At 43.7% G+C, this 27,654-nt stretch overlaps 1 protein-coding gene across 2 annotated transcripts; it reads right to left on the reverse strand.

Moving 5' to 3' along the window:
* On the reverse strand, nt 1–27,654 carry CLN5 (CLN5 intracellular trafficking protein). 2 transcript variants are annotated; one of them, XM_050950713.1, is made up of 6 exons: nt 27,264–27,654; nt 23,252–23,417; nt 21,585–21,810; nt 6,739–6,839; nt 3,154–3,234; nt 1–2,165 (listed from the first exon to the last, which is right to left on the reverse strand). In XM_050950713.1, exons 1-6 carry the CDS (start codon nt 27,377–27,379, stop codon nt 2,037–2,039), a joined length of 819 nt encoding a protein of 272 aa, XP_050806670.1. In that variant the 5' UTR covers nt 27,380–27,654; the 3' UTR covers nt 1–2,036. The 2 variants fall into 2 exon arrangements, with proteins under 2 accessions (XP_050806670.1, XP_050806661.1); XM_050950704.1 differs by lacking the exons at nt 1–2,165; nt 3,154–3,234 and having other exon boundaries at nt 3,628–6,839; nt 27,264–27,641.

Raw genomic sequence — 27,654 nt, forward strand, 5'->3', positions numbered from 1 at the left:
CCCATAAATATGTGACTTTCATACTTACCCACACTTCTACCCCAAAAACACACCCACCTGAAACATCAACTCATTTAAAAACAAAAAAAAAACACCATACCTCAAAGGGAGTAGGGCTTGTCTCACAGGAAGTCCATTTCAATATCACTATTGATTTTATATTGAAGATGTTTATAATCTGCTTTAAGCAATATTGAGGCTCATTTTCCGCTACTTTCAATGTGACTACTTCGAACTTCTACTTCAAGTTTACTTTTTGTAGGAATTGACTTAAATGCTTCAGACGTTTAATTTACAAACAAGTTGCATATACTCAAATGCTAGCATATTAAGTAATCTAGGTCAATTTATAGTAACACTAAAATATCTCTCTCTTCGTCATATCACTATCTGTAAGTTGAAGGTTTTGGACATGTTAGCTAAATTCATCAACTCCTCAACTGCTAGAACAGGGCCTCATCCTCCCTGATTGAACTAACCTCATTATCTCTAGCTTGCCTGCATATATATACCTGCCCCTGGAAATTTCCACTACATGCATCTGACGAAGTGAGTATTCACCCACAAAAGCTCATGCTCTAAAATGTCTGTTAGTCTATAAGGTGCCACAGGATTTTTTGCTGCTTTTACAGATCCAGGCTAAACACTGCTGCTACTCTGATACTTCATCAACTCCATTTACTTTGCTGAAATTAACAGCATTAAACTTGCCCTCTTTGTATTTTCGGTAGGTCTAGTTAATGACGTGAAGCAAAGCAAAGCTTTGGTCATTTTGGACTATCTCAGTAAAGCAAGCCAGCGTTAAAAGCTTCCAGAGTGCAATTGCCATGCATTGTGCCAAATGGTGGCATGTGACAAGCTGGGCTACTTACCCACCATGCATCACACTTTGCATCGACACAAGCACTCCTGGTAAGTACATACTGTGCGGACCCAAGCATGCACACCAACAAGCGCCAGACTAACTTTGGCAGCTGTACACGAATGTAACTTATATCAACCAAAGTTTGTAGTGTAGACGTGGCCTGATATAGAGTGGTTAGATAGGGTCTAGGCTGTGGAAACATCAGTCAGTGGCAGGGTAAAACCTGCCAACTGAGAACAGTCAGATATTCCTCCAAAGTTGCCTAAAGCAGAGACATCCCCCACCCCCAATCATGGATCTGTGGCCCTCCTTACTTCAAGGGAAATTTTCATGTTCCCAACCTAACCTGCTCAAACCATACTTAATGAAAGGCAGGGAGGCAAGAGTAGAGTTTCAAACTGGTGAATTCCTGGTGTTTGTCTATAAACAAAATAAAGTGTTCACTAAAGATTCAGTTCACTAAACATAAGGTCTTATCTAGCCTAATTTCAATAACTGGTGTAGCTGTGCTGCTGCTGCTACTTACTATAACAAACCCATGATCTTCACTGGCAGAACATACCCCCACATACCAAGCTTTCCTTGGCCAAGTATCTTGTTGGCTTTTGTTTAATTGATGTGTGCTTAACCTGGCTGAAAATCGTATTTGTTGTTTAGAAGCCTGTTTAGGCTCCCAGTTTTTTTAAATCTTGGCCTTTATCCACAATAGGGTTTTGCATTGATGCTTGTTCGGCACAGTATCAGGATTTATATGGCTCATGGGAATATGCAGAGTAGTTACAGTAAATGCAATTGTTTTATCAAGGATATTAAACCCTCATGCTTTAGGCCTCTCAGGGTGAGAATGATTTTTCCAGGAAGCTGGTTATCCTACAGCTGCCTGCGGCAGGGTGTGTCTGAAGCATCTGGGACTAGCCTTTAAAGTGACAGAATACTGGATGAGGTGGACCACTAGTCTGACAACTATATTTCTGTTCCTATATTGCTGAAATTAGTGCTACTCACCCCTAAGGCCTAAACAAAGGAGACAAATTGAAAGATCAAAGGAGAGGAAAGGCAGGGGTGGATAATGTGGGAGTCATCTATAACGTTGTTGGTTCTCAACCTCTTCCCCTCTCCTGGGCAGTTCCATACAGAAGGAAGTCAAATTTTGCTAGAAGTTCCCTTACGTTCAGGCAGAGCCAGTCAACCTGTTCTCCTTGAGGCTCCTATAGGCTGGTAAGCAATGCAGCAGCCAGAGCTGCTGCTGCTCCAGGGAAGTGAGGAGAGATGGCTGCTGTTCTTCTCCATAGTAACACACCTGATTTAAATACAAGAGTTTAAAAGTAGTAGTGTACTGCTCAAGAAACACACTTTAAATTCATCCTTAAATACATATTTTCTTCTTAAAACTGTCACTCTCAGTGGACAATGGACTATATACAGCTACATTAAACCAAGTTATGTCCCACCTGATTGTGGCCTTCATGCTGCAATTTGAAAACACTATCTTATAGTTTAAAAGATAACCTTCAAAATGTTACCCAATGTAATTACTTCTATGTATAGCTTTAGACAATAGCTCTAAAATGTGTGAATTGCTCCTATTCATGCCAGAGTCTACTGAACATAGCTGGCAACACTAATTTTTATTTGCTGGTCTCTAAAGTAGAATCATCAAGTTAACTGTACTATTGCTGGAGGCAGTGGCAAATACTAAGTGAAGCAGCTACTTTTGGAATCAACATGCCCTGCTCCAAACTTGCCCAAAAATAATAAGAAAAAAAAAAGAAGTGGTGCTTCCAAACATCATCTACCTTGGGCTTGCAACCTCCTCCTATGGGCCAAAAATTCTAGCTATCAGTCTCTAGCTTTTACTTGGCAAGTTCTGTAATACATTTCGCTGATTGTCTTAAATTTGCTAGGTCTTCTACAATTTAAAATATACTGAATGATAGGGGAAAGTGTAGTAATTGTAGCAGTAAGAGGGAGACAGTGCTGTATAATTCAGGTCTAACATGGGCTCTTATAATCAAACCCTGGCAGCTCTACCACCACTGCTATGTTAGCATATTCCATAGCAAAGTGTTCATTTACATGGAAGGAATAATGCTACCCACTGTTATTAGAATCAAAGTGAGGACTGGTAAGGCAAGAGCAGCCTTCTTACAGCTCAAGAACATCTGGAGCTCTAGAGAGCTGTCTTTGGCAAAAAAAATTCGACTGTTCAACTCCAATGTGAAATCAGTCCTACTGTATGGAGCTGAAACCTGGAGGACAACCAAAACAACCATCAGGGAGATCCAGACCTTCATAAATAGCTGCCTCAGAAGGATTCTCCAGATCCGCTGGCCAGACACCATCAGTAACATCCACCTCTTGGAGAGGACCTGTCAACTCCTAGCAGAGGAAGAAATCGGAAGGAGAAAGTGGGGTTGGATAGGACATACATTACGCAAGCAGCCAGCTAACACCACCAGACAGGCACTGTGGTGGAACCCCCAAGGACAGCAGAAGAGAGGCCATCCAAGAAACACCTGGCAATGTGACCTTCAGGCTGATAGCAAAAAAATGGGCTATACCTGGAACCAGTTAGAACGAATGGCCCAGGATAGACGACTCTGGAGATCTGTTGTTGGCGGCCCATAGCACGATTGGGGTGACGGGCATGAGTGAGTGTTGTTAGACCAAATATTTTAATATTAACAATGTATAAGTTTTGATGTTGCTTCTGCACCAGTCACTTGTTCCAAATGTTATGCTTATAAAAAGCACCCAGGACCTTTTTCAGGGGAAAAGACAATATGCTGTGTTTATTGGAGATACAACAATTAGCATATGCATTCAATCACACAGACACACACACTGTCCCACCAGTTGATGTTATCATTACCAGTCCAGAGTCTGGAGCAACCTAGCGGCCAGTTAGGTTGATCACGGGTAGGGAGGAGCCGAGTTCTGTTGGTCACGACACGATCCTCTGGGGTAGTCTTGGCAGGATGAATCCAAAGTTTCATGGCAAAGCACCCTGTTTATATAGTAATATTTCTTCATTAGGACCAATGAGTTTTGCATTATCATGCTGTATTCAATTGCTGTTTGACACGTGCTTGTTTTCTTAAATTGTTCTCATCTTTATCTTGGTTCCTTCATCAGTCTCTTGGGGAGTTACCCCATGCTGGTTTTGATCACAGCTATCTTGTCCTGAGTGATAGGTGCCTGCTTCATCTTTAGAGTTATCAATCTGCCCTCCTTTGACATCTCAATAGGGGCATGTTGCAATCTCCTGGCACCTTTACATCTGTTCTTGGTTCCTCCCAAGACCATCTGGTCCAGTGATGGCCTTCACACTTTTCTTCTAACACACACTTTTCTCATTCACACACAAAACAGGATTGATTTGAACAGGAACATCAAATTGCAGTGCAGGAGAAAACAATCATTGCATTCTTTTACCTATTTCAAAAATGCTAATTTTAAACCTACAACAAAGTGGTGACTCTAAATGTCTCTTACTGCCTTGAAATCAGCTTCAGACAAGATTCTGGCTGATGCATCTTTACGAATGGCACACTAGGCCATTTGTTTCTGGTTTCAGAAAGGGTGGCTGGCAGAATATGGTCATATCATACATCAATACATGCTTTATTTTTCATTCTAAATTATACAAAATACAACCATTAAATCCTAGTACTACACAGACAGACTGCAAACTCAAATTAGATGTGATTATTCCTCTTCCATCAATACCTGTCACCTCAGCAGGTTACCAATAGCCAAGTGTTCAGCTGCTCACTCCCTTGAACCATAGTCAGACTTTGCACACTTAAAGAAGACAATGTAGCTGTGAGGTGTTAGACTGGAAATAGTGCCCTAGCTGTTAAAGAATTACAGCTGAAAAAGCATTACTAAAAGCTTCTCTACAGTCACTTGCAAATTCAGAGCTGCAGAGGACCCTACTGCTGGATATCCCAAAGTAATGATCTGTTCCCACTTAATACTTCACTGCTCTAACTGGAATGGTACCTTTAATGCGGATATCTGTCCACTGCAGCCTGTGTAGTCAGTGACATGCATATTAAGCAGGCTATTAAAAAGCACTAGTAACTTTAATGCTTTTAAAAAATGTTAAATAATTAAGATTATTAATATTTTAGCTAAATCTGGCTCCTACAGCTCTCTACAAGAGAATCCATCTCTTGCATATGAAAAATATGTAAGTATAATACTTTTAAAAAAGCCATACACGTGCTGTGGTCCTTAGGACTATGGTACATTGATAGTGATCTTATCTTATTTATGCCTAAATCAGGCTCTTTTTAAAGAAGTATGTTAGAATTTAAGTAGTAAGAGGATGCATCAAGACTTCTAGCAGTACTCTGACAGCCACTCTGCGCCTATTCTTGAAGGTGGTGTGGGTTCTTTTATAAAAATGAATAATGCTCTTTTGTTTCATATTCCTTCAACTCTGTGAATATGAATTTTTGAAGGCATCACAGCTGGCCAAATTCCTTCACAAACAGCAAGCTTAAGTGGAAACAAATCTCAAGCACTGACCTGAAAAATCTCATTTACTTTGGGTTAAGTTGAGAAGAAAATAATCATTACTGTAGCTCTTTGATGGTGAAGGTCCCTAGCAGGGGCCATGGTGTACCACTTAAAGTGTGTATGTGGTGGGGATCAGAGATTTCCCCCTGCTCAGGTATCCCCCCCCCCCCCCCAACGCGTTATCACATTGACCCATAGATCCCCATCCTGTCCAATCTGAGTGAATAGCATTGAAAGCCTGTGTGTAAGGTCACAGCACCACTCATGTCAGGCCCAGCTACCTCTCCATTATGAGTGAGTGGAGCTGAGACTTGGCCACTCACGTCTAGTCTGGCCAAAAGTGGTTGGGCTATGGCCTCGCTGGCACTCCCCACAGCATATAGGCCCTACCATGATTTGTGTTGGCTAGTCACTTCCAATACTTCTTTCATTTGTGTAAGAGACTTAAGTTGTATCTGAGGGGAGCCAGCCTTATCTATGCTTTCTTTAGTAATTCTGGTAAGGTGTCAGGCTGTCCAAAAGCAAAACACAAACCACCATCATCACCTTCTAACAAAGGAGTGATCAGCATGACAGCTGTAATCTACCAACAGCTCTCAACCCATTTCCATGTCTGCTGACTTCCTCATGTTCCAGGACAACTCGTCCCAGTTCCATCCTTTCAAATATGAAATGTACAGCGTTCCAATGAGTAAAAGGTACATCTTTGATGGAGTCAAGCTAGCAATCCACTGTGTCTGCTGGTAACCAGCTCCTGTAGACTCCTCTCTTTAAGAAGAAGCAGATGACTTGCAACCATGTGGCCAATGACAGGTCCAAACCCCTTCAGAATTCTGGGGCTGTAATGCTGCTAGCAAGAAAGGGGACTCTTTCTTCACCCAAGGCAGGGCAGAAGAGTCACTGAATAGCCATACAACCTACACCTAATGAAATAATTACAAACCAAGCCGTGTATTGTCTTCATTAGGTAAAGGGATCTCTTCATAAGTTATTTTGATGTAAGGGGACTTCACAGGTAAAAGCCAGTAGTCTAAGTTGTAAAAGAGGTAAAACTGGTGGTTCAAGACAACCTGATCTACTATTTTTAAAACATTCAAGAAGAACTCTTCAACAGACTGAGGAGGTTTGAACGGATAGTAGAAATCTCTTATGGCTGCAGCCACTGTCTTGTTTCCTAGAGGTCCAAAAATAGATGTTTCATTCCCCAAATAAATGGGTTCTCCAGTAAACAAAGTAATGCTGGTGTAATTTGTTTGTATCTTATTAAATATAGCCCCTAAATCAGCCAACTTCTGGTATGTTCTTAATATAAATTTCGAGCATTCATAAGATTCAAACCACACTACCGCATGCTTGTCAGGACTTGCTTGAACTGTCCAGGTTTCATAGTATATCCCAGTTTCGTTGTCATATTGTACCCATTTTGCCATTTGGTTAAACATTGTTCCTGTAAAATATAGAAATAGGATATGTCCATAAGCATTATGGAAAACAATACTGACAAATGCATACAATTCATAGATTACAAGGCTAGAAAGGACCATTGTGATCATCTAGTTTGACCCCGTGTATAACACAGGCCATAGAACTTCCCCAAAATAATTCACAATGAGCATGCCTTTCAGAAAAGCATCCAAACACCCACCACAACCCTTGGTAAATTGTTCCAATGGTTAATTACTAAGGCTATGATTTTGTCATGAAGGTCGCAGAAGTCACGGAATCCTTGACTTCCAAAGACCTCTGTGACTTCAGCCCCGTCGGCTGGGAGCTGCAGGGTCCTGCTGCCTCCCGCAGCGGCAGGGAGCTGTGAGGTACTCTCACCACCGGAGGTAGCAGGTCCTCAAGCTCTGAGCCACCATGGGCAGTGGGGGTACCCTGCAACTCCCAGCTGCTGTGGGCAACAGGGGGACCCCACAGCTTCCTGCTGCCAGGGGTGGGTGGGAAGGAGGACCCTGCAGCTCTCTGCCCCACAGGTGGTGGGGTCCCAGAGCTCCTAGCCACCCTGCAGCTGCCCAGCCCCTTCCCATTTTATCAAGGATATTTTTAGTAACAGTCAGGGACAGATCATGGGCTTCTGTGAATTTTTCTTTACTGCCCCTGACCTGTCCGTGAGTTTTACTAAAAATATTAATGACAAAATTTTAAGCCTTATTAATTACCCTCACTGTTAAAAATGTACACCTTATTTCCAGCCTGAATTTGTCTAACAAACTTCCAGCCATTGGATTATGTTATACCTTTTTCTGCTAGACTGAAGAGCCCATTATTAAACATTTATTCCCCATGTCATTGCTTAACTTTCTCTTTGTTAAGCTAAACAGATTGACTTTTTTGAATCTATTACTATCAGGCACATTTTCTAATCCTTTAAACATTCTCGTAGCTCTTCTCTGAACTCTCCAATTTGTCGACATCCTTCTTGAACTGTGGATGCCAGAACTGAACACAGTATTCCAGTAGTGATCACACCAGTGCCAAATACAGAGATAGAATACAGGGATACAGACAGAGGTAAAATATAGGGTTATAAAAACCAAGGTTCCACTATGTATGCATTTGAGGATTACATTAGTTCTTTTGGCCACAGCATCACACGGGAGCTCATATTCAGCTGTTTATCCACCATGACTCTAAATCTTTTCTGGTGTCACCGCTTCCCAGGATAGAGTCCTGCATCATGTAAGTATGGCCTACATTCTTTGTTCCTAGATGTATACATTTACATTTAGCCATATTAAAACACACATTGTTTGCTTGCACACACTTTATTAAGCAATTCAGATCAGTCTTCATTATTTATCACGCCCGCTATTTTTGCATCATCTACAAACTTTATCAGTAATGATTTTATGTTTTCTTCCAGGTAACTGATAAAAATATTAAATAGCGTAGGGCCATGAACCTGTCCCTGTGGGATCCACTGGAAACACACCCACTCGATGATGATGATTTCCTGTTTACAATTATATTTTGAGACCTATCAACTAGACAATTTCTAATAATTTAATGTGTGCCATGTTAATTTTATATCATTCTAGTTTCTAATCAAAATGTCACGTGGTGCCAAGTCACATACCTTACACAACTCTAAGGGCTTGTCTTCACTACTATGCTAAATTGGCTGCCGCTGCAGTCTTGCCCGTCTCATATCCATTCAGAATGCTCTTGCAAAGACTCTTTTCCTAGCCTGTTCCTTCACCACACCACCGCTCTCTTCCCTCCCCTTTCCCTATTGCATCAAACATAAGCTGCTGATTTTCACTTGTAAAGCCTTTAACTGCCTATCCCTATACTACCTAGCCATCTCTCATTCACTAGCCTCTAACTGACCCATGATGCCAGCATCCATCACTTGTTAAATTTTCAAATAAGCACCTGTGCTTTCTCACATGCTGCCCCTCCCCGTTTCAGTGGGGCACCCCATACACACCAGAAAGCCACTTCATTGTTCTCCTTCAAATCTTTCCTTTAAAAAAGCCCCTTTGCATCAAAGCCCACAAAAAACTTGACAAAGGTTTGCGGAGACCACTGCCTGTCATACTGACCAATATTGTCTCACTGTTTCCTTGTACGCCCCTGTCTGTCTGAATCCACCTGTTTTCTCCTGTTTGTACTTAGATTGGAAGCTCTTTGGGGCAGGAACTGTCTTTTTGTTCTGTGTTTGTACAGCACCGGGGTCCTCCTGAGCCATAACTGGGGCTCCATAGCTGCAATACAAACAACAAAACAACAACCACCACCACTCAATTCTTTTATCACTGTTGGTTGAAATTTTGGAACTGCCGAGGATTCAGGTTCATAATACAGTCATAAATCCTGTATTAACAGCGACCCTGCCATTGTATGCTGCACAGAGAGGAATTTTAATTACACTTCATATTCTTGGGGTGTACTGCAGTGTATATCGTGGGATGGTGTTTCCCTCTCTTCACAAGGCTGGGATTTTTATCGTTAAATAAAAAGGGCTGCCGCAACAAACTTATTAAAAGATTATGCATGAACTGGGCATGCAATTGAAATTATAAAATTATCATCTTTACTTTTTTAATGTTTTAAAACACATGCCCTTACTAGCAACTCTGTGCCCCTTTAAAGTGATGTTCAAATATTACAAAATGTAAATCCCAAAACTGGCAGAAGTTACCCAAAAAATGTTCAAACCTACCCGCTGAAGAAATTCAGCCCACACACATTTCTTACTAAGTTAAAGTGTGAGGGAGTAAAAATGCCATGCAGTATTTTCTGAAGGTCAACACACTCCGTCATCCGAGCAATGAAAAAAGTGATTTCCAGAGCATTGTCCTATCACAGTGAAAATACCAGAAAGCCACAATTGCACAAGAAATTCTGTGGTGTTAGGAGCCCAAAACTGCAGACTCTTGGTAGTGCTGATTTGCTTAGTTTTTGCAAGATTGGGCCCCAAAGTCATCAGGACCAAAACCTACAAGAAGGTCCTACAGAGGTCTGTCCTGGATCTGACACTGTTCAATATTTTCATTAATGATTTGAATGATGGAGCGGAGATTATGCTTATAAAATTTGTGGCTGGCACCAAGGGGGAGGGGTTGTAAACACTTTGGAGGACTGGACTAGAATTCAAAAATGATATTGACAAATTGGTTTGAAATCAATAAGATGGAATTATCTAAAAGACAAGTGCAAAGTACTAAAATTCACAACTCAAAATCACAAATACAAAAATGGGGAATAACTGGTTAGGCAACAATAAGGCAGACAAGGATCTGGAGATTATACTATATCACAATTGACTATAAATCATCAATGGGGCAATTGCAAAAAAAGGTTACGTCATTTGGGGACATATTAACAAGGGTGTCATATACAAGACCCGAAAGGTAATTGTTCCAATCTACTCAGCTCTGGTGGAGCCTCAGCTGGAATACTGCTTCCAGTTTTACGCCGCACACTTTAGATAGATATGTACGAATTAGAGAAAGTCCAAAGAGAGCAACAAAAACGATAAAAGGTTTAGAAAACCTGATCTGTGAGGGAAGGTTGAAAGAACTGGTACTCCTGGGGGAGTTCTGCACAACTGCAGGCAGAAAAATCTGCCCCCCCCCCCCCCGATTCCATTTGCTTCCTTGCAGAAAATGGTTTCTATGGCGAAGCAAAGAGAAGTGGCACCAGTACTCACTCATCCCTCCCTGGCAGCTAGGCAGCTCAGATGCGTCTGTTCTGTCACAGGGGGAAGGGGTGGACTGGGGATGTCCTGGCCACCCAGGGCCATTAGTCTCAACTGGGGGAGGAGGGGGGAGGATCTAGGTCAGATCAAACCCCAAAAACTTTCCCTGGCTGCAGGAAGCTCTGCACTGTGGATGGGTGTGTCTGGGGGTCGGGGTGGGGTGGGGGAGTCTCAGCAGTTGGGGATCCAGATGCACAGGGGCTGGGTGGACAGGGGGCACAGCTCCCTCTACAGTGAGCCCTCCTCCTACCCGTGCACCAAGAAGCCTCCCCCCACCGAGCCCTCTCCGCATCAGGAGCCCCCTGCACCCAGAAACCCTCACTCAGCTCCCCAAACCCCTATCCCGCCAAGCCTCACCCCTGCATCAGGATCCCCTCACACTCGGACTGCCATCCCACTGAACAGCTGCACCCTGACCCCTCCACACCAAGCCCCACTCTCTCTCCCCACACACACTGAGCCCTGACCACCTTCACCTGAATTCCCCTACAGAGTCCCATTCCCCCTGCATTCAGAACCCCGCATTGCTGCCTCCACCCAGATTGCGCCACCCGGAATCCTGGTGCTCTTGAGGGAATTCTGCACCAAATATTTTAAATTCTGCAATGTTCTGCATATGGTGCGGGAAGGAGACTCAGGGTGGGGAGTGAGGGTACAGGAGGGGTGCGTCAGGGGACTCAGGGCAGGGGGCTGAAGTGCAGGAGGGGTGGAGGTGAAGCAGGGGGCTCAGAGCAGGGGGTTGGGGTGCAGCACAAGGCTCAAGGCAGGGGGTTGGGGTGCGTGGTGCACGAGGGGTTTGGGGTGCGGCTCCGGCCTGGAACTGCTTACCTTGAGCGACTCTGGATTGGCAGCAGTGTACAGCAGGGCTAAGGCAGGCTCCCTGCCTGCCCTGGCCCCACGTTGCTCCTGGAAGTGGCCAGCATGTCTGGCAGTGGCTCCTGGGGGTGGGGCTTCACCACACATTGCCCTTGCTTGCAGGTACCACCCCCAAAGCTCCCATTGGCCACAGTTCCCCGTTCCCAGCCAATGGGAGCTGCGGGGGGCAGTGCCTGCGCACAGACTCCTCTGCCCCCACTCTTCCAGAGGCCGCAGGGACGTGGTGTCATCCGCTTCCGGGACCGGCGCAGGGCCAGGGCAGACAGGGAGCGTGGCTTAGCCTCGCTGTGCCACAGGGCTGGCAATCCCACAGGCTGGATTGAAAGCCCTGACAGGCTGGATCCGGACTGCGGGCCGTAGTTTGCCCTCCCCTGCACTAAGTAGTAATGACCATAATACAATTAGATTCAACATCCTAGAAAGGAATTGTCAGGGTTCCTTCCCCACTCTGAACTCTGGGGTACAGATGTGGGGACCCACATGAAAGATCCCCTAAGCTTATTTTTACCAGCTTAGTTTAAAAACTTTCCCAAGGCCCAAACTCCTTCCTAGCCTTAGTATTGCTGCCACCACCAAGTGATTTAAACAAACATTTAGTGAGGCCACTTGGAGCCCTACCTTGCCCAAATATCCCCACAAGCCCGTAAACCCCCTTTTCTAGGGAGGCTTGAGAATATTATCCTCACCAATTGGTACCCTTGCATCTTAAGAACAATGAAAAATCAATCAAGTTTTTAAAAGAAGAATTTTAATTACAGAAAGGGTAAAAGAATCACCTCCATAAAGTCAGGATGGTAAGAACTTTACAGAATAACAAAAGACTCAAGAACACAGAGGATTTCCCCTCTAGGAAAAACCTGTAAGTTATAAAAGAAAGGAAAGATAGAAAATGTGGCAAAAGAACACCTTGGCTTAACCACGAGATCTTGCGTGATCTAAAAAATAAAAAAGAGTCATATAAAAAATAAAATGTGGCAAAAGAACACCTTGGCTTAACCACGAGATCTTGCGTGATCTAAAAAATAAAAAAGAGTCATATAAAAAATAGAAAATAGGACAGATTACAAAGGATTAATATAGGCAAAGAACACAGGAATGCAGAGGCAAGATTAGAAAGGCGAGGGCACAAATGAGCTCAAACTAGCTGTGGGAATAAAGGGAAACAAGAAGACTTTTTATCAATACATTAGAAGCAAGAGGATGACCAGGGACAGGGTAGGCCTACTGCTCAGTGAAGAGGGAGAAACAGTAACAGGAAACTTAGAAATGGCAGAAATGCTTAATGACTTGTTTCGGTCTTCACGGAGAAGTCTGAAGGAATGCCTAACATAGTGAATGCTAATGGGAAGGCGGTAGGTTTAGAAGATAAAATAAAAAAAGAACAAGTTAAAAATCACTTAGAAAAGTTAGATGCCTGCAAGTCACCAGGGCCTGATGAAATGCATCCTAGAATACTCAAGGAGCTAATAGAGGAGGTATCTGAGCCTCTAGCTATTATCTTTGGAAAATCATGGAAGACGGGAGAGATTCCAGAAGACTGGAAAAGGGCAAATATAGCACCCATCTATAAAAAGGGAAATAAAAACAACCCAGGAAACTACAGACCAATTAGTTTAACTTCTGGAAAGATAATGGAGCAAGTAATTAAGGAAATCATCTGCAAACGCTTGGAAGGTGTTAAGGTGATAGGGAATAGCCAAGCATGGATTCGTAAAAAACAAATCGTGTCAAGCCAATCTGATAGCTTTCTTTGATAGGATAGTATCAGAGGGGTAGCCGTGCTAGTCTGGATCTGTAAAAGCAGCAAAGAATCCTGTGGCACCTTATAGGCTAACAGATGTTTTGGAGCATGAGCTTTCGTGGGTGAATACCCACTTCATCAGATGCATGTAGTTGAAATTTCCAGGGGCAGATATATATATGCAAGCAAGCTAGAGATAACAAGGTTAGTTCAATCAGGGAGGATGAGGCCCTGTTCTAGCAGTTGAGGTGAGAAAACCAAGGGAGGAGAAACTGGTTTTGTAGTTGGCAAGCCATTCACAATCTTTGTTTAATCCTGAGCTGACGGTGTCAAATTTGCAGATGAACTGAAACTCAGCAGTTTCTCTTTGAAGTCTGGTCTCGAAGTTTTTTTGCTGCAGGATGGCCACCTTAAGGTCTGCTATAATGTGGCAAGGGAGGCTGAAGTGTTCTCCTACAGGTTTTTGTATATTGCCATTCCTAATATCTGATTTGTGTCCATTTATCCTTTTCCGTAGAGACTGCCCAGTTTGACCATAGACTTTAAGGTCAGAAGGGACCAATGTGATCATCTAGTCTGACCTCCTGCACAAAGCAGGCCACAGAACCCTACCCGTCCACTTCTGTAACAAACCCCTAACCTGTGTCCGAGTTATTGAAGTCTTCAAATTGTGGTTTGAAGACCTCAAACTGCAGAGAATCCACCAGCAAGTGACCCGTGCCCCATGCTGCAGAGGAAGGCGAAAAACCTCCAGGGCCTCTGCCAATCTGCCCCGGAGGAAAATTCCTTCCCGACCCCAAATATGGCGATCAGCTAAACCCTGAGCATGTGGGCAAGACTCACCAGCCAGCACTCAGGAAAGAATTCTCTGCAGTAACTCAGATCCCATCCCATCCAACATCCCATCACAGAACACTGGGCATACTTATCTGCTGATATCAAAAATCAATTGCCAAAATTAAGCTATCCCATCGTACCATCCCTTCCATAAACTTATCAAGCTTAGTCTTAAAGCCAGATATGTCTTTTGCCCCCACTACTCCCCTTGGAAGGCTGTTTCAGAACTTCACTCCTCTAATGGTTAGAAACCTTCGTCTAATTTCAAGTCTAAACTTCCTAGTATCCAGTTTATACCCATTTGTTCTTGTGTCTACATTGGTACTAAGCTTAAATAATTCCTCTCCCTCCCTAATATTAATCCCTCTGATATATTCATAAAGAGCAAGCATATCCCCCCTCAGCCTTCTTTTGGCTAAACTAAACAAGCCAAGCTCTTTGAGTCTCCTTTCATATGACAGGTTCTCCATTCCTCGGAACATCCTAGTAGCCCGTCTCTGAACCTGTTCCAGTTTGAATTCATCCTTCTTAAACATGGGAGACCAGAACTGCACACAGTATTCCAGGTGAGGTCTCACCAGTGCCTTATATAACGGTACTAACACCTCCTTATCTTTGCTGGAAATACCTCGCCTGATACATCCTAAAACCACATAAGCTTTTTTAACGGCCATATCACATTGGCGGCTCATAGTCATCCTGCGATCAACCAATACTCCAAGGTCCTTCTCCTCTGTTGCTTCCAACTGATGCATCCCCAATGTATATCTAAACTTCTTATTATTAATCCCTAAGTGCATGACCTTGCACTTTTCACTATTAAATTTCATCCTATTACTATTACTCCAGTTTACAAGGTCATCCAGATCTTCCTGTATGATATCCCGGTCCTTCTCCGTGCTAGCAATACCCCCCAGCTTTGTGTCATCCGCAAACTTTATTAGCACATTCCCGCTTTTGGTGCCAAGGTCAGTAATTAAAAGGTTAAATAAGATTGGTCCCAAAACCGATCCTTAGGGAATTCCACTAGTAACCTCCTTCCAGCCTGACAGTTCACCCTTCAGTACGACCCGTTGTAGTCTCCCCTTTAACCAGTTCCTTATCCACCTTTCAATTTTCATATTGATCCCCATCTTTTCCAATTTAACTAATAATTCCCCATGTGGAACCGTGTCAAATGCCTTACTGAAATCGAGGTAAATTAGGTCTACCGCATTTCCTTTGTCTAAATAATCTGTCACCTTCTCAAAGAAGGAGATCAGGTTGGTTTGGCACAATCTACCCTTAGTAAAACCATGTTGTAATTTGTCCCAATTACCATTGACCTCAATGTCCTTAACTACTTTCTCCTTCAAAATTTTTTCCAAGACCTTACATACTACTGATGTCAAACTAACAGGCCTATAGTTACTTGGATCACATTTTTTCCCTTTCTTAAAGATAGGAACTATGTTAGCAATTCTCCAGTCGTACGGTACAATCCCTGAGTTTACCGATTCATTAAAAATTCTCGCTAACAGGCTTGCAATTTCATGTGCCAATTCTTTTAATATTCTTGGATGAAGATTGTACATAGCAGAGGGGCATTGCTGGCATATGATGGCATATATTACATTGGTGGACGTGCAGGTGAATGAACCGGTGATGATGTGGTGATGATGTGGCCGATCTGTTTAGGTCCTGTGATGGTGTCGCTGGTGTAGATATGTGGTCAGAGTTGGCATCGAGGTTTGTTGCATGAATTGGTTCCTGAGCTAGAGTTACTATGGTGCGGTGTGCAGTCACTGGTGAGAATATGTTTCAGGTTGGCAGGTTGTCTGTGGGCGAGGACTGGCCTGCCACCCAAGGCCTGTGAAAGTGTGGGATCATTGTCCAGGATGGGTTGTAGATCACTGATGATGCGTTGGAGGGGTTTTAGCTGGGGACTGTATGTGATGGCCAGTGGAGTCCTGTTGGTTTCTTTCTTGGGTTTGTCTTCCAGTAGGAGGCTTCTGGGTACAAGTCTGGCTCTGTTGATCTGTTTCCTTATTTCCTCGTGCGGGTATTGTAGTTTTGAGAATGCTTGGTGGAGATTATGTAGGTGTTGGTCTCTGTCTGAGGGGTTAGAGCAGATGCGGATGTACCTCAGTGCTTGGCTGTAGACAATGGCTCGTGTGATGTGCCCGGAATAGGGTGGTGTTATACCGAAAACCTACCAACCGCTATGCCTACCTTCATGCCTCCAGCTTCCATCCCGGGCATTTCTTTTTTGCTATTACTTACTATTTCTGCAAGACTAGATGCTTAGTTCAGATATACTTAAGAATATGTAATTTCCTTTCCTGGTTTCTTGGCTGGCTCCGAGAGACACAGACCAAAACCTTCCCCCACAGATTTGAAAGTATCTTCTCCCCTTATTGGTCCTTTTGGTCAGGACCCAGGTTATCTGAGCTTCTTAACCCTTTACAGGTAAAAGAGGAATTAACCCTTTATAGGGTAAAGGGGGATTTTATGCTACCCTTAGCTGTATGTTTATGACAGGAATATTTCAATAAAAAGGAGGAGACTGGTCAAAAATGCCCTAAAGTCAAAAGTAAAGGCAGTTAAATCCTTAGATATGGCATAAGGAAACAATAGCAGAGTCTCAGAAAGAATGTATACCTCTGAACAAAAAGGAACAAGGAAAGTAAAAAGGCAACCAGTCTGGCTAAATGGCCAAGTTAGAGAGGTTATTTGAGCCAAATAGATCTTTCCAGATTTGAAATCTAATCCCAATGAAACCAATAAACACACACAAATTACAGCAAGCAGTATGTAAAATGGAAATTAGAGAGGCTCACATGGATTCTGAAAAGCAAACAGCTAAAAAGGTATAAAAGCAAACTGAAATTTTGTAAGTCTATTAGAAGTCAGAAGCCTGCAAAAGAACTGGTGGTCTACTGAGTCAGAGGAGTGAAAGGGAGCAATTAAGGAGGGACACTGCTGAGAGAACAAATGATTCCTTTGTCTCAGTCATCACCATAGAGGATGCCAGGGAGACAGTTACCTCAGACCTGTTCTTTTCTGGTAATACACAGGAGGTACTACCAGACATTGAGGTATCAGAAGACAAGGTGATGGAGCAAACTGATAATTTATAAAGCACCTAGTCACCAGGCCCAGTGTACGTCCAAGAGTGCTGAGGAAACTTAAGTATGAGGTGGCACAGTGGCTACCAAAAATGCACAATCATTAAAAAACAGCTAGTATACTTTGGACAGAAAGTTGATATCTATGTCAGGGGTTGGCAACCTCTGGCACGCGGCTTGCCAGGTAAGTACCCTGGTGGGCTGGGCCAGTTTGTTTACCAGCCGTGTCGGCAGCTTCGACAGACCATGGTTCCCATTGGCCGCGGTTCGCCGTCCCAGGCCAATGGGGGCAGCAGGAAGCCGCGGCCAGCACGTCCCTCGCCCACACTGCTTCCCGCTGCCCCCATTGGCCTGGGACAGCGAACTGTGGCGCATAGGAGTCGCAATCCACCAAACCTGCCGACGCGGCAGGTAAACAAACCGGCCGGACCTGCCAGGGTGCTTACCAGGGTGCAGCCCCCAGCCCTGCTTACCCTGGCGAGCCACGTGCCAGAGATGGCCGAGCCTTGATCTATGTTTTAAGAAGGCTCCAAGGCTGACCCAGGGAATTACACACCAGTAAACCTAACAGCTGTATTTGATTGAAACAATAATTAAAAACCAAATAATAAAACACTTGGAAGATCATGATACAATGAGGCCTAATCACAAGGTTTCTGCAGAGGGAAGTTGTCTCAATAATCTCTTAAAATTCTTTATAGGTCAATAAAGTAGTGGGCAAAGGAGAAAAAACTGACATAAATTGTTGACTTCAACAGCCTTTCAAGAAGGTCCCTAACCAGAACCTACTAAAGAAGCTAATTAGTCCTGGGGTGAGAAGCAAATTAGTGTCATGGATCAAAACTAGTTAGCATACAGAAACAAGTAGACATAAATGGTCAATTTTCATCATGGCACAAGGTTAACAGTGGTGTACCTCAAGGTTCTGTGCTAGGTCCAGTGATGTTTACTACATTAACCATTAGGAAAGGATGCAAGTAGTGAGGTAGAAAATTTGGAGACGTTAGAGAGTTATTTAGGTTAGTCACATCCAGAGATGGCAGTGATACACCAAGATAAATAAATGGAAAGTACAACTGCAGACGAAGGTCAGTATTGGTACATCCAAAGTAATGCACATTGAAAGTGGGGAAACTGAACTACCTCAGGGGTTTCAAACGCAAATGACCACGAGGGCCACATGAGGGCTAGTTCATTGGTCCGAGGGCCGCATCACTGACAGCCCCACTTGCTGCCCCCGGCCCTGACCCCACTCTACCCCTTCCATGAGGCCCCGCCTATTCGCACCCCTTCTCTGCCCCTATTCCAACCCCTTTCCTGAAGTCTCCACCCCAACTCTGCCCCCTCCCTGCCCCCAGATGGTGCATGAGGGGTGTCGTGGGGACTCAAGGCAGGGAGTTGAGGTGCAGCAGGGGGTTGGGGTGCAGGCAGGGGGCTCAGGGTGCAGAAGGGGTGTGGGATGCAGCAGGGGGCTCAGGGCAGGGGGCTGGGGTGTGGAGTGCAGCAGGGGGCTCAGGGCAGGGGGCTGGGGTGCAGCAGGGGGTTGAGGTGCAGGCAGGGGGCTCAAGGCAGGGGAATGGGGTGTGGGATGCAGCAGGGGGTTGGGGTGCAGGCAGGGGGCTCAGGCGAGGGAGTTAGGGTGTGGGATGCAGCAGGGGGCTCAGGGCAGGGGACTGGGGTGCGAGATGCAGCAGGGGGCTCAGGGCAGGGAACTGGGGTGCAGAAGGGGTGTGGGATGCAGCAGCGGGCTCAAGGCATGGGGTTGAGGTGTAGGGTGCAGCAGGGGGCTCAGGGCAGGGAGCTGGCGGGTGGGGTGCAGGAGGGCTTCGGGCTCCATGGTGGCAGCGGTGCACACCGGGGCCAAGGCAGGCTGTCAGCCCCAGCCCCGCTCTGCTCCAGAAAGTAGCTGGAACCATGTCCTTGTAGCCCCTGGGGAAGGAGGGACTCAGGGCTCCGCATGCTGCTTGCCGCACCTCCAGGTACCTCCCCCGAAGCTCCCATTGGCCACAGTTCCCTGTTCCCGGCCAATGGGAGCTGCGGGGGGAGGGGGCGGTGCCTGGAAGCAAGGGCAACACACGGATGAAGCCCTCTGCTCCCCTTCCCCCCCGTCCCCGGCCACAGGGACATGATGCCAGCCACTTCAGGGAGTGGCGTGGGGCTCGAGGGGGGCAATCCTGCGGCTGTAGTTTGCCCACCCCTGGCCTGGAGGTAGGCTGCAGGAAATAGCATCAACGTAGACAGATTCATGAAAACCACTGCTCAATATGCAGCTGTGTTCCAAAAAGCAAATAAGGTTTTAGGATGTGTAAGAAATACTATACCACTATTAAACACTGGTGTATCCTCATTTGGAATATCATATGCAATACTGGTTACCCCACCTAAAACGGGGCATTGCAAAATTGGAGTGGGTTCAGAGGATGCTGACAAGAATGATTATGGGTGAGGAAAAATTATCGTGAAGAGAGATTGAAAAGATTGGGACTGTTTACCTCAGGAAGGAAGGTAGGAGGGGATCTGATACATATGTATAAGATAATAAAAAGTCTAGAGAAGGTTGATCAGGAATTTCATTCTCCATGTCTCACAATACAAGAACAAGGGGACAGTCAATGAAACTGAGAAGTACCAAATTCACAGCTGATGAAATACTTTTGCATACAATGAATAATTAAACTGTGGAACTCATTGCCACAGGATGTCACCAAGATGAAGAATTTAACAAGAATTAAAAGAGGGATTAGGCATTTACAAGGATAACAAGAACATCCAGTGTTATAACAATCAATGCTAAACATTTTTGGAAGGGATATAAAACGGCATGCTTCGGGGCTTAAGCCAATCTCTAATTAAGAAGTAGGAGGCAATCATGGGGGTTAGATTATCCCACATCTCCCTGCTGTAGTTTTTTTTCACCTGCTTCTGAAGCACTTGTTGCTGACCATTGTCAGAGATAGGAAATTGGAGTAGATGGACCATGGACCTGATCCTGTCTGGCAAGTCCTATGCACACCCAATTTGCACATGTACATACGATTATACAAGATACATGGTAACAGAGATTCAAGTCAAAGATGTATGAGTGTCATCAACATGCTGCAGCACTACAACCCAAACCATCTGACTTTCTCCCCAAGCAGATTCACATATGTGCCAGAGAATAGGGAAAATGGAACGGAGTCAAGGATTACCCTTCACAAAAGTCCCTTGGGAAAATGAGCAACCTGCCAAAACGACACTACAGCATCTCCCCAAGAGGAAAGTGCCTCACAAGCGATACTCTAACCACTCCTGCTAGGACCCACAGGAAAGGTCAAAAATACATTATGATCAACAGTACCAGAGGCTACCAACAGATATGAAAGAACTGGTGTGGACGTCTAATCAATATGGAGGAGGCCCATGTATTTAATAAATTAAGGCTCTGTTACATTATATGGGATGCTTTTTATTGAGCAGCATCAGTCAGATGGAATCTGCAGACTCCAAGGTTGAGGTGCCAAACTGATGAAAATGGAAGGGAACTTAGGTAGAATAACACATCACGTTAGCGTTTGAAACACACAGGTCTGTAGTTTTAATCTGATTTTCGCTGCTTAGAAAGAAAAGCAGCCTGTGCCAGAGACTTAGCAAGCCAGGTGTATAGAAGTATTCAGTATATTCATTTTATTTAAAAGGCAGCAGATTCTTGTACGACCTTTGCATGCAATCTGTTTAGTATTTGTTAAGGAGAGTGTTATTTTTATCCTAGCATTTCAGTTTCACATTGAGGAGCTGTGATGAGCCCATAACGTAGACTGAACCAAGAAGCTATTTTGGTGAGCTATACAAAAAGACTAATTATAATAAAAACACCACTTGTCCTGCAATATGTGCTAGATAGGCCTGTTACTGCTACTGGGATTATTTGCAGTTTTATGATACAACAGTTGGGGGAAAAAAAAAAAGAGAGATGAGTGACTGTAGCTGTTCTTGAGAGCATTTCCTTTTATGTCCTACTTATTGGTTCAAGAGCACAACACAATTATCTCAATTTTTCCATTTAAAAATTCATCTGCCACTTCACAGCAGGAGGCTGTGTTCCAGCACAAGTGTATGAAAAGAGGCCAGAATGGTTCAGCTGTTTTGCTATTTTTACACTCAAAAGACTCCACTATTTTTGCAGAAGTGCTCACGTGACATACCAAGCAATTCTCACTTAACAGCATCTTTTTAGCATAGCTTGTTCAAAGGACAGTATTACCATATCACTTCCTATATTAAGAAAATTAGAAGAGTAATATTTCAATTTCAAATTAACAGCTTTAGTCACCCTGCACTGCAAATGACTCACAAAAAGTGAGTGGAAAGATACTGTCTGACATGAATGTGAGCCTGTCTTAATATATTATGGTATTAGTGTCACCACAGGATTCTGAAATCTACCTGATATAGCAGTCACCAGAACCAAGGTCCCATTTTCCTTCCAGTGTACATCATCTATTCCTTCATAAAAGCAGGCAGCTCCCTGATTACACCAGAACGGTGCATCCATGTCAGGCCGGAGATGCGGAAATGTGCAGTTCCCAAGCTGGAAGAGTTCATACCATTCCATTGTGTAATTTTTGCCAGTTAGAGAACTCTTGAAGCCAACAGCATCATGCATAATATTCTGAGGAAAGATCATGAACACAAAGAAAAACAGTTTTATAGTGCCAACTTCACTTTCCATTACTTATCTACTGTACAGTAGTTTAGAAAATAGGGTTCTGTAAAATGGGATGTACCACACTAAATTACACAAATACTGATTCACATCATACTTGTCTGTATCCTGCACTGACTTCCATTTGCAGCTTGTAGTAGTGGTAATTACGAGTTAGCTATTCAATCAGAGTTAGGCATCAAACTTCCTTTTATCTCTGCATATCCCACCTCCAATACCCCAAATTGTGGACCAAACATCAACAAACAAAGATCCTTTTGTGGACCCAATCCTGTACAAAGTAATGTAAACCATTTGAAAACTTCAGTGTTGCCATCTACAAGCATTCGAAAGTCATGAGTCAGGCCCCAAAATCATGGAATTACCTTAAAATTCATGCTGTTAACAATAAGTGTTGGATTCAGTCTATTTGCCTTCTCATTTTTTACTCTCTAGAGCAGTGGCTCTCAAACTGGGGCCACCGCTTGTTCAGGAAAAGCCCCTGGCGGGCCGGGTCGGGTTGTTTACCTGCCATGTCCGCAGGTTCAGCCGATCGCAACTCCCACTGGCCATGGTTCGTCGCTCTAGGCCAATGGGGGCTGCGGAAAGGGCGGTTAACACGTACCTCAGCCTGCACTGCTTCCTGCAGCGGCGAACTGCGGCCAGTGGGAGCCGCAGTCGGCCAAACCTGTGGACGCAAGCAGCGGCCCCAGTTTCAGAACCACTGCTCTAGAGTACACATATTTAAGCTTCCCTCTGCAATCATAACAGCTAGAAATTTACTTTAAAAAAAAGCAGCTGAGATTCTGTTGCATTCACATGATTCCAGGAGCTGAGGCTTTAAGAGAAACACCATATATTGTGAGACTTGTAATAGAAGTCGAAAGAGTTGGCAACACTCTTAGCGAGTGATCCACAGGGCAGACTGCAGATGGTTATTCAGATCAGACAGGTATCCATGTTCATACAAAATTTAATTCAAATCAGACTTTGTTTCTGTGAGATCTTATTTCTTCATTTAAAAAAACAAAGCTGTAGATGTATAAGATTAACAAGATCTTTCCTACAAACTAGCCAGATATTTTGTTATAAAGGACCAATTCAAAGTGTTCTTTGTAAGTGATGTTAAAGTCAATGCAAATAAATATAAGTTAACGCACACACAATACATTTCCAATCCTTGGTATTTAAGGGCAAAAATACCACATTGTGTTCTTTTCCTACTCTGTCCTGAATTACTTCCATAACTCTTGTTTCAAGGTTAGCAGTTTTCTAGCCCACAGCCTCCAATACTCCACACAACTATGCTAAAATATTATAATGAATTAAGTCTTACTGTTGACATTTGCTGCTGAATTTAACTGATTTGAAACTAATACATTTTTGTTAAATGAAAACATCACCCTACCAAATGTCCAAGCAGATCCCCATATTTGAATTCCCACACTGGAGCTTGTAATCGATAGACTTCAATGACATCCTCATTCTTCATTACTGGAATGGGACAGCCAGTAGGACAGAAAGTGTAACGAGCTTGACAATAGGGATCTGTTTTCGGACGGTAATCAAAACGCCTATGTTTAAAAACAAAAGCATGGAAAACTTTCAGTGTAGCTTCAGAAGAAAGGTAACATGCCACAAAAGACACTTATAAGAGCCACTTTTCAGAACAGCCTCTAATGGCCAGATTTTTAGAAGTTCTGAATACCTGGAGCTCCCCTTAAAACCAATGGGAGCTATGAGTGTGCAGCACCTTTAAAAGTCGTAAGACCCCAACCCCAAAAAACACATATACAAATGAGTTCATAGGATTACTCAAGTGCACGTTTGTAGGACTAAGGCGAAAAATTGTATCTTCAATATGTGAGTGCAAATAATAAAATTTAGATGTCTAATATGGGAAACAATGTTAATTGCACTGTAATGTACTTGCACACACTACACTGTGGCCACAAGATTAGAGGTTGGTTTAAGATCTGTTTCAAAATTTGGTCCCAAGGGCTTTTCTACACAGGAAATAGCTATTCTGGAATAACCATTCAGCAATAAATATTCCAGAATAGCACCCCTGCAGACACTATTCTGGAATAAAAGTGACTTTACTCCAAAATAATTACTCTCCTCACAAAGTGGAGTAATTATTCAGAAATGAGATCACTTTTATTCTGAAACAGAGTGTCAATAAAAGGGAGTTATTTTGGAATAGCTATATTATACCTCAATAGCTATTCTGGAATAATGATGCCAGTCAATTTCCCCCATATAAAGACGGCCTAAGAATCTGAAATCCACACATTTCTTCCAGAGATTTTCAGCTCTTCCATTAAACCTCATTCTAGGTAATCACACCTTGTTTTCATAATAACTGACAAACAGACTCTACATCGGGGTCGGCAACCTCTGGCACACGGCTCGCCAGAGTAAGCACCCTGGCGGGCGAGGCTGGTTTGTTTACCTGCTGCGTCAGCAGGTTCGGCCGATCGCGGCTCCCACTGGCTGCGGTTCGCCGCTCCAAGCCAATGGGGGTGGTGGGAAGCGGGCGCAGCACATCCCTCGGCCCATGCCACTTCCCACCACCCCCATTGGCCTGGAGTGGCGATCAGCCCTGCAGACGCGGGAGGTAAACAAACTGGCGCGGCCTGTCAGGGTCCTTACCCTGGCAAGCCACATGCCAGGGGTTGCCGACGTCTGCTCTACATGTATAGTACTATCAATATAGAACATAAAACCATGATTTCTCCACTGCAAAAGTTCTCCAACGACCTTCAAATACTACTCTAACTCATTCACTATATTTCACTTAGGTCCTGTTCCTCCTCACATTAAATTATAAACAACATCCAAATCACACAATTTAAATATCCCTCCCCAGATATTAAATATGCTTATTTCAGTAAAGGTATGAGATGATCAGGCCCCTATATGCTTTATGAGGGTTGGTTTTGCTTCAACTAGTTTGAAATTATAGGGCCTAATTCTGCACCCACTGAAGTCAACGGCAACCCCCACACTGACTTCAGTGGAGGGAGGAACAATCCCACAGTTACTATGTGTTTTGTTTCCGTTCTAGCATTCAGTAATCAGTCTTTGATACTATTTCTGTGTGATGTGCTTTGATACTATTTCTCCAATCCCCCATACACTCACTAGATGTGGGAGGGGGTAGAGTGGGGTGTTAACTATTTTAAGTCCTTCCCCACATAAGTCAGACAAAATTTCTACACATATTACTATCCCTTCTCCCAAAATCCTCCGACAATCACATACACAATTCCATTTGTTTATTAAATGTACAGGCTATGGAGCAGGATTTAAACTTCCTACCAGACATAGAATTTCATCTGTGTTCAGTAGTAAGCTCCAGCTATAGAGGAGAGGAAAGAAATACAGAACTGAATCCTAAATATTCTTCCACTGTAATTTTGATTGCTGAGTTTCTTTGGGGCTTTTGTATTTGTTAACTTAAAATAAAAAAATAATCAACCAGATTAAAATTTGTTCTGTGGACTGCATATAGCTTAATATAATTAAACCAGTGAAACAACTCCTGGCATTAAAGTTAAGCATGTGTGCTTGCAGGACTGGAATCTTATCTACCTTTAATAAAATTAACTAGCTGACATGCATTAGAGAGAGAGAGAGCATGTGTGTGAAAATATTAAACACATTTGGTTCACCAAAAACAGCTGCAGATCTGAAAGGACAACCTAGGAAAAACAAAAAGTGGCTATGCAAAAATATCACCTTCAGCAGATCAGCTCCCTGTGTATATTCAGAATCTTATCTTCTCACTTTATAACACTGAATATTTAATTTAAAGAAAAAAATTCTATGGTACAATTAACTTCTGTTAGCACTGAAGATTCCATACAACCATAGAACAGTGAGCAGGACTCTATATCAGTTCATGCATCAATACCGATTGTTAACTAAGTTACAATTACAAAATATTTTGACCTGATTTTCTGAGGCCTCAGTCACCTGCAGCTCCTGCTTACAACAATAAGAATTAAATTATAAGTATCACTAAAAGTTAGGGCCCTTATTACTGTTTGTGGCCAAGATCCACCAGTTAGAAAGAACACAGTTTGATTTTCAGATTCCAGGTCAAGTCTACAGGACCTATTCTCTTACTTGTAAATTGAGAATTTGATAGGATGCCATGACAAACAAGGAATTACTCTGAATGACTTAAAAAAGAAGTCTCAAACTTTTAAATTTTTTATTTAATTTTTTAAAAAGGTTAAGTTGCAGCCAGTAGGGAATCATTAGTACAGATTTATAGTTTCTCTGGAAATCTGAGTTTTAAATGGAAAGCATGTCAGGTGCTTTAACTATATCACTATTAACACTTCATTATGTACAACAATGAAATGCGAGGATGGGACTCTACCAAACTAAAATAGGTATCAGAAAAAAGGTGTCTCACTTAAACAGTCCGTTGGCAAACTAGATTTATTAATGTACTAGAACTAGTAAAAAATTACTAAAATGGTTCAAGGAGTCCTGACACAGACGCTCCAATTTTTAGGGCACTTAAACAACACCCTTAGAAGATGGAAAATCACTGTAGAAAAGAAATCAATGGTGACCTCAACATCTTTCAGCACTCTGCAGTTTTCAGGCTTGCTCTTGACTCATTACAAAATTCCTCAATCTAGACTGCAATTTTGAAAGCAAAAACCAAAAAAGCATCTTAATTAGTTACACAATATTTCACAAAACTTTTTGCCAACTCAAAGCAGTGAAGCCCAATGACTTCCTGGAGTTATGAAACCTGTTTTCAGAGACTGCCTCTGGTTTTTTGTATTTGTTTAAGAATCTACCTTTTACAGGCAGAAAAAAGGAAGCAATTGCAGTTTCTATGCTTAAATAGTTCAGAGATGGCTTGATTTATAATGTGCTGTACATAAGAATGGCCACACCGGATCAGACCAATGGTCCATCTAGCCAACTAGCTCATTCCCTCTGAAGCATTTGACACCAGCCACTGTCAGAGGACAGGATGCTGGGCTAGATGGACCATTGGTCTGACTCAGTATGGCCATTCTTAAGTTTTTTAAGGCTTTGACCAAAACTGCAACTTGCAAAATATTACTCACTTGTATAGTCCCAACTGATACAAGTCAGCCCTTTGATTTCAAAAAGAGCGACTTGGCCAAACAGAGACTTCTCCTGGGATTAGCCATTTCTGCAATCAAATCCAGGGGGTCACTGTAGTGCTGCAGGCTGACACTCAACCTACGCCTTTTTAACCATGTGATCCCCCTGAACAAGGAAGCTTTAAATTGTCTGGTTTACACACACTCACCCAAAGAGGAGAGGGAAAGAGGCTCTGACTTAAGTGTCTAAAACCCCAAAGTGGGAGTGATACACACACAGTGAGCCAGCCTTGCTTCCTGGGCAGACCACCAACTCACCTGTAGGGCACAGGCCACGTGCGCTGCTGCTGGGGCTGGGATCCTGCAAGGGAGGCAGGCATCCCAACCACTAGCAGCAGCAACAGCAGCAGCTCCCGGTGGCAACCGACCCTCATCCCTCGGCGCAGCCCCCGCCGGGAAGCCCTGGCCGCGGCTCCAGACGCCCGACCGCAGCGAGCGGTCCCGGGTGGGGATGAAGCAGCTGACTGGAGTCTGCCGGTCACATGGGCGCCGGGACTCAGCCCTGGCAAGGGCGGGGGAACGCTACTGCCTCGATTTTCCTTTCGCTTTCGGGCTCCTTTCCTTCCTCCGGCCTCAGGCTGCGCCTCCCCGCCGCCCTCTACTCGTCTGCACCACGTGGCCGGCTCAGGGAGTCGCGGGGAGGGGCTGT

Source organism: Gopherus flavomarginatus, chromosome 1, assembly GCF_025201925.1.
Source record: "Gopherus flavomarginatus isolate rGopFla2 chromosome 1, rGopFla2.mat.asm, whole genome shotgun sequence".
NCBI classification, from domain to species: Eukaryota; Metazoa; Chordata; order Testudines; family Testudinidae; genus Gopherus; species Gopherus flavomarginatus.